Source organism: Pungitius pungitius, chromosome 2, assembly GCF_949316345.1.
Source record: "Pungitius pungitius chromosome 2, fPunPun2.1, whole genome shotgun sequence".
Taxonomy (NCBI): domain Eukaryota; kingdom Metazoa; phylum Chordata; class Actinopteri; order Perciformes; family Gasterosteidae; genus Pungitius; species Pungitius pungitius.
This window is the reverse complement of record NC_084901.1, coordinates 20,705,949-20,713,724: the sequence shown is the minus strand read 5'-3', so window position 1 is coordinate 20,713,724 and position 7,776 is coordinate 20,705,949. Positions and strand designations below refer to the sequence as shown.

At 51.3% G+C, this 7,776-nt stretch overlaps 1 protein-coding gene across 1 annotated transcript; it reads left to right on the top strand.

Moving 5' to 3' along the window:
* Positions 1–1,956: 1,956 nt before the first annotated feature.
* Positions 1,957–5,867, top strand: LOC134120243 (uncharacterized). Its single transcript, XM_062560596.1, has 2 exons — positions 1,957–5,411; positions 5,676–5,867. Exon 1 carries the CDS (start codon positions 3,783–3,785, stop codon positions 4,839–4,841), a length of 1,059 nt encoding a protein of 352 aa, XP_062416580.1. The 5' UTR covers positions 1,957–3,782; the 3' UTR covers positions 4,842–5,411; positions 5,676–5,867.
* The last annotated feature ends 1,909 nt before the right edge of the window (positions 5,868–7,776 follow it).

Here is a 7,776-nt window from a genome sequence, read left to right as displayed (position 1 = left end):
TCTGGATCTGTGCAAGGGATACTGGCAAGTGCCTCTGGAGCCCGCAAGCAGACCCTACACAGCATTCCGCACACCGGCTGGACTGTTTCACTTTACCGTGATGCCATTTGGACTGCATGGTGCTCCAGCCACCTTCCAAAGACTTATGGATAAGGTCCTCCTAGGCTGCGAAGACTGTAGTGCATCTTACCTGGACGACGTGGTAATTTTCAGCAGCACCTGGGAGGAACACATCAAACACCTTAGGGAAGTCTTGGGAAAGATCAAGGATGCAGGACTAACGCTAAATGTTGCCAAGTGTGAGTGGGCCAGACAGGAGACACGGTACCTAGGCTACCAGCTAGGAAGAGGAGAGGTGAGGCCACAGGTAGACAAGGTAGAGGCTATCCTTAGCTGCCCTAAACCTCGAACCAAGAAGGAGGTACGAGCATTCCTTGGATTGGCTGGGTGGTACCGGCGGTTTGTGCCACAGTTTGCCACCATCGCTGCCCCACTTACGGCACTGACAAAGAAGGAGCAGAGAAATCCTATCGTCTGGACGGAAGAATGTGAGGAGGCCTTCAGAAGGTTAAAGGCTGTGCTATGTTCCCCACCAGTGCTTAAGAGTCCGGACTTCAGCAAACGTTTCCTGGTGCAGGTGGATGCATCAGCAGTAGGCCTTGGTGCAGTCCTCACGCAGGGAGACCAAGGGGAGGAGCAACCGGTTCTGTACATAAGCCGCAAGTTGCTCGGCCGGGAGACCAGGTACTCAGTAGTAGAGAAGGAAGGTCTGGCCATAAAATGGGCTCTGGAGAGTCTGCGGTACTACCTATTGGGCAGAGAGTTTGACCTTGAAACAGACCACCGGGCTCTAACCTGGATAAACTCCATGAAGGACCACAACAGCCGTCTCACCCGGTGGTATCTATCTCTGCAACCCTTCAAGTTTGTCATCCGACACCGATCGGGTAGAAACAACTTGGCGGCAGACTACCTATCACGGTTGCCGTACATCGCCAACCTCAGGGAGGAGAGGGATGGTGTGACGGAGCGGCCGTCACTGGCTGCATGTGCACACACACACACACACACACACACATGACAAGCAGGTATAGTGATTGCCTGCAATCACTGCCAGAGGTTGTCAATTAGCCTGATGGGAGGGCTTAGGGTTTTTAAGGGGACTTCCTCATGACAGGAAGTTCAGTGGGGGTTTTTTTGTGTTGAAAGGTGGCTGTGGTGGGTTATGTGAAAAGGCCATTGAGAGAGCGAGATGGTGACTTTGATTTATTTCTTTTGTTTGTTTGTATTTTGACCGAGTTTCCTTAGCCTGTAATATTGTGTTCACTGGTTGGCACTTTCCACGAAGTGGAATAAAAATGCACCAACTTACAATCCCTACGACTACGCCATCATTTTTGTGAGATTCAGCGAAGACTGAGAGTGAACCCCTTCACAAACAGCAAATGGCGCAAATAAAGGACATGCTGGACATCCATCGGCATCATGTTTGAAGTTTGCAACCAAAACATGTTTCAACAAATAATCTTTTCCGCGTCAATTCTGTGCGATTGTAGCAGGATGACTGCTTTTCCAGTGGCTCCGCCCACTCGCAGTATTGTCCCCCTTTAATTTATTATATAAGGAGGGACCTGTAGATCTGCTCGCTCTCTGACAGCTGATACGCACCTCCCCCTTCCGGGTTTACCTGGCTGCAGGTTCGCAGACGCTCGGCACTCTCTGCAGTGTTGCGCAAATTATTCCACCGTGCAGGTATGTTGTAGTCTATTGCGCGTCGGCGATCTAGTCTGCGCCGTAATAAACTTGCGTTTATGTGCAGGCGCTGACAGGTCGGACTGCGTGTTTGCTCGTTTCGTCCCGGAGCTATGCCACGCTGAGGTCCCGACTGCCCTGACCCGTTTTGGACTGCTGCTGCTTTGTGTGGGGATAAAACCCACACTTTTTACGGACAAAGTAAAGCATGTTCACCGTACCTTGTTGAAGGCGGTGGTTGGAGCAGAGCCCCCTGACCATGCGGTGGCCAGTCATGCACCGCCCCCTGACAGCCCAGTCTCTGAGTCCTCCTGTGATGGTGACTTGTTGTTCCTGGTCCCTAGGACTGCTCCCCTCCCCACCTTTCCAGCCACTCGGGCACGGGCCGAGACTGAAACCGCTCCTCAACAACTACACCATCGACCTAACATGGATCCCACTGTGCCAGGTCCATCAGTGCCCCCTGTTCTGAATCCAGACCTGCCATCTGCATCCCCAGTTGCTCCGTTCACCAGCTCCTCTGACCCCATCAACTTGCCACCCCGGAGGTCAACGCGGTCAACTGCTGGCCACCATCCTAATGTCCACCGCATTCCAAGGCCAGTGGGGGACTTGGCATCGGGGGCTGCAATTTCCGAACGCCCCGTATCACACTTAGTCACTGCACTCTTTAGACCCTGGAGTTAAGCACGCATTTAGTTTATCGTCGGGACGGCGATACAAAGAGTGGGGGTAGATTGTAGCAGGATGACTGCTTTTCCAGTGGCTCCGCCCACTCGCAGTATTGTCCCCCTTTAATTTATTATATAAGGAGGGACCTGTAGATCTGCTCGCTCTCTGACAGCTGATACGCACCTCCCCCTTCCGGGTTTACCTGGCTGCAGGTTCGCAGACGCTCGGCACTCTCTGCAGTGTTGCGCAAATTATTCCACCGTGCAGGTATGTTGTAGTCTATTGCGCGTCGGCGATCTAGTCTGCGCCGTAATAAACTTGCGTTTATGTGCAGGCGCTGACAGGTCGGACTGCGTGTTTGCTCGTTTCGTCCCGGAGCTATGCCACGCTGAGGTCCCGACTGCCCTGACCCGTTTTGGACTGCTGCTGCTTTGTGTGGGGATAAAACCCACACTTTTTACGGACATTGCCTGCTGCTGCGTTCGGGTGTGGAAATCCCGTTGTCCGCATTTTTATGCCTATTGTATTATGTTTTCATGTTTAGCTGCCTGAAATAGGAGGTGGATGGCAAGGGAGATTTTTCTTTATTATTTTTGTAGCTATTTTTGATTATTTGATGGTTTAGTTCTTTGAGTTCAAACTGTAACCTGTTTTGATATTTTCCTTTCTTTTTGATTTGTATTGGATCTCTATTGTTGTTGAATTTATTTTCAGTCTCCCATTAACTGTCCATCTTTGTGATTCCAGGTGCTGAGGGCCTCACTGGTGATCCTGTTTGGTGATGGTGTCCCTTCGTGTGTAGTGTCTTATTCACTCCCCTCCCTTGTTTTGCTTTGCCCTTGTGTGTTTGGAGTGTTAATTTCGGATTGTGGTGCTCCCATTTTAAGTTTATACTCCCACCCCTCACTCACCTTGAGCACAAATGCCCCAGCCCTGGAATACATGATAATTTATACAAATAGGATAACTTTTTTAGATTTGAATTGTGCCCAATAAACTGTTGTATATGCTTTTGGAAACACGTCTCTCGCCTGCTCAGTGTAACGAACTTGTGTTGTCCTTTTGTTTAGATTTAGTAATTTACCTTATTTATAGATTTCTTTCTTTTCCCTGGGTGATTTCTCCCAGGGTGGCGTTGCTGGTTTCCTTTAGTTTCTTTCTTTTTCCCCTAGTTAAAAACATAGATTATTGGGGTAGTTCCTACCCCACCTCACGCTTGCCACAAACTTGGCGTTGCTGGCAGGATTTATACTGAAAAAAAAAAAGGCAGAGACGTGTGTTCCTTTGTTTTTTGTTGTTCGTTTTTTGTTTTTTTGTTTTTCTGAATAAGACAAAGCAGCAGCAGTCCCCTGGCAACCATGGAGGAAGAAATGCAAGAGTTGCGAGCTCTGGTTGCGCAGTTAAAGGCTGACAATGAGAGGTTGCGTCAAGCTTCGTTGGTGCCGCCCTCTAGTGCTACACCTTCAACCTCCTCAGTACTGCCGACTGCCCTTACTTCTGCCAGTGCCCCTGCAGCCGAGAGGTTAGTGTTCGTGCCCCGAGACAGAAAGTGCCCTATGTTTAGAGGAAGGTCAGGGATAGCTCTGAGCGAGTGGCTTGAAGAGCTACAGTCGTGTATGCGGGCTCGTCATTTAGCCCCAGCTGATCAGGCCTACTTTCTGTATGACCATTTAGAGGGAGAAGCACGGGAGGAAATTAAATACCGCCCCAGCACAGAGCGCGGGGATCCAGCTGGACTAATCACTATATTACAAGAACTCTATGGCTGTTCTGAGTCGTATGTGGCCTTGCAGGAAGCATTCTTCTCTCGTAAGCAACATGAAGGGGAAACGCTACTCGAATTTTCGCTCGCTCTCATGAGCCTTATGGAAAGGGTGAAGCAGCGTGCACCGCCTGGAATGCTTAATACAGATAGTCTGTTGCGGGATCAGTTTGTTGAGCAGGTCTTAGACAGCACCCTGAGGCGAGAGCTTAAACAGTTTGTTCGTCATCAACCTGCAGCTACCTTGCTCGACGTCAGAGGGGAAGCCATTAGGTGGGAGCGTGAAGGTCTGCCCAGCACCTTCAGAGGCCGCAGTAACTCCGTCCCTTCCATCAGTGGCATTCAGTATGGAGTTCAGGGTGCTCATTCTGTTGTATGTGTCCCTCCGTCCTCAGAAATGGTAGAGTTGAAGGAAATGTTGAGGCTGCAACAAGAGCAGCTCAACCATTTAACCCAGACCCTCGCTCATATGCAGCGCCCTCATGCTGGTAGTCATACAGCGCATCGTGGGCCCAGAGTGTGTCATCGCTGTCAGAGACCAGGCCATTTTGCGAGAGACTGTGACGGTGTGCGCAATTCCCGCCCCCAGTTTTCTTCACCAGATTCCAGGCCGTCTGCTAGGCAGGCAGAACCCAGCACGGCTCCGGAAAACTAGCACCCACCAAACTGCAGAGCCACAGTTTAGGTGGGGCCCCTCATGGCTCACGCCCTGTGTCTGGTGGGCTAGCTCAAGGCCCCAGACTGGTGTCGTCCTGTCCCTATTTAGAGGTTCTCATGGGAGGAGTCAAGGTGCCATGTTTGATTGACACCGGCTCTATGGTTTCTACTGTTACAGAAAGCTTCTTTCAAAAACATTTTGAACCTTGGGGTCAGGAGCGGCTCAAAGCCTGTAGCTGGTTACAGCTAAGGGCAGCTAATGGTTTGAGCATCCCATACCTGGGTTATTTGGAGCTCGATGTTGAGTTGTGCGGTAAACTAGTTTCACTGTGTGGTATCTTGGTGGTAAAAGACCCCCCTGGTAATGCTTCTCTTCAGGCCCCTGGTGTGTTGGGAATGAACGTGATCCAGAAATGTTATCAAGAGCTCTTTGTGCAGCACGGTTTGTCCCTGTTTAATCTGCCCTCTGTCACGCAGGCCCCACAACCTGTCACGCAGGCATTACAGGAGTACCATCAGGTGACCACGCAGACCTCCCAGGAGCTGTCTGGGAAGGCAAAGGTCAGAGGTAGGCGTGCCTGTCGTATTGCAGGTGGTGTGATGCAGATAGTCGCAGCTACTTGCTCAGGGCAGGGTACCGATAGCACAGTGTTGTTTGAGCCCCTTGACTCCGGTTTACCTGCAGGTTTGTTGGCTTCTCCATCTGTGGTGAGGGTAGTTAGAGGTACAGCATACATACCCATTGTAAACGTTGGCTCTATAGAAGTACTGCTGTACCCACGCACTGTTCTTGGCACTTTACAAAAAGTGAGTGTTGTCAGCCTCCCTGCAGGAATCGCAGAGGTCCCATCCACTGTAGCCATTGTAGCTTCTCACACCGCCTTACCTACCGTGCCAGACCAGATTGAGGGTTTAGATCTGTCTTCTCTTTCCCCTGAAGAGCAAGGTCAGGTGAGGTCTCTCCTTAGAAAGTACAGTCCTATTTTCTCTACTCATGACGGTGATTTAGGCTGCACTAACCTCATCTCTCATGACATTCCTCTGTTAGACGAGACCCCAGTCACGCAACGCTACAGGCGTGTATCCCCTTCTGATTATGAGGCTGTCAAAGACCACATTAATCAGCTTCTTTCTGCTCAGGTAATTAGAGAGGGTTGTAGCCCCTATGCCTCCCCCATTGTGCTTGTAAAGAAGAAGGATGGGAGCCTGCGTATGTGTGTCGATTACCGGCAACTAAATGCCAAGACCAGGAAAGATGCGTTCCCGCTGCCACGCATTGAAGAATCATTGGATGCCTTGACGGGTGCACGCTGGTTCTCTACCATGGACCTGGCCAGTGGGTACAACCAGGTTGAGGTCACGGAGAAGGACCGACCGAAGATGGCGTTTTGTACACCATTCGGCCTGTTTGAGTGGAACCGTATGCCATTCGGACTCTGTAATGCACCTGGCACTTTTCAAAGATTAATGCAGAGGATCTTTGGCGATGAACAAGGTCTGTCTCTGCTTTTATACCTAGATGACATTGTTGTTTTCTCTTCTACTGTAGAGCAGCATCTTCAGCGACTTGACGTGGTACTAGCCCGTCTGAAACAGGAGAGACTCAAGGCCAAGCTCTCCAAATGCACCTTTTTTCAGCCAGAGGTGCGGTATCTCGGCCACATTATATCGGCCAACGGTGTCGCCACGGACCCATCCAAAATAGAGGCCGTGGCAAAGTGGCAGCCTCCCCAGACGGTCTCTGAGCTTCGGTCTTTCCTGGGTTTCGCAAGCTACTATCGCCGCTTCGTGGAGGGCTTTGCAACGCTGGCAGCCCCCCTCCACCGACTGATTGCTGAGCTTGGAGGCACAAAGTCTAGACGGGTCCAGCGGTCCCCACAGCTGAGCCCTGAGCACTGGAAAGAGGAGCTTAAAGACTGTTTTGAGACACTTAAGACCAAGCTCACTAATGCCCCTGTGCTTGCTTACGCAGACTTTTCACTGCCCTTCATCCTCGAGGTTGACGCCAGTTATGGTGGGTTGGGTGCAGTGTTATCACAAGAGCAAAACGGCAAGGTGAGGCCCATAGCTTATGCCAGCCGCGGACTGAAGCCCACCGAGCGTAATATGGCAAACTATAGTTCCATGAAGCTGGAGTTTTTAGCCCTAAAGTGGGCTATGACCGAAAAGTTCCGAGAGTATCTGTTGGGCCACCGCTGCATAGTCTACACGGACAATAATCCACTCAGTCATTTGGCGACTGCTAAGCTTGGCGCCACGGAACAGCGCTGGGCAGCTCAGTTGGCCTCTTTCGACTTCGAGATCAAGTACCGTTCCGGCAGAAGCAACCGAAATGCGGATGCTTTGTCCCGTCAGCATCCGCCTGGCCCATTAGATATGACGGCCATGCTCCCTGGCACACCACTCCCGGAACCACTCCAGCAGGTCCTAAAAGTGAATAAAACGGTCGTGACACAAGCAACTGTGACTGTTTTACCTGAGAGAACCCCTGACGACATCCACAACCTGCAGCAGGCTGATTCGGTCATTCGGGAAGTCCAGAGGTACTGGGAGGAAGGACGGCGTCCCAGTTACGCAGAGCGACAAGAGCTCTCACCTCCCGCATTGATCCTGCTGCGTCAATGGGGCCGGCTGGTTAAGCGGGGCGACATCCTGTATCGGCAGACCTTGCGCCCTGATGGAGCTGAGCCCATCCTCCAGCTGCTCCTGCCTGCAGTTTTAGTTCCTGAAGTGTTGACACAGGTTCACCAAGAACATGGCCATCAGGGTGTGGAACGGACCCTCGCTCTTCTACGATCCAGGTGTTATTGGCCGGGTATGTCAACAAAGGTCGCACAGTGGTGCCAAGCTTGTGAGCGGTGTCAAGTTGCCAAGGACCGTCAGCCTGCTGCCAGGAATCCCATGGGACACCTTTTTGCAGCAAGACCAAATGA

Coding starts and splice junctions, on each gene's coding strand:
- LOC134120243 (XM_062560596.1), top strand. CDS start 3,783: ATGGAGGAAGAAATGCAAGAGTTGCGAGCTCTGGTTGCGCAGTTAAAG.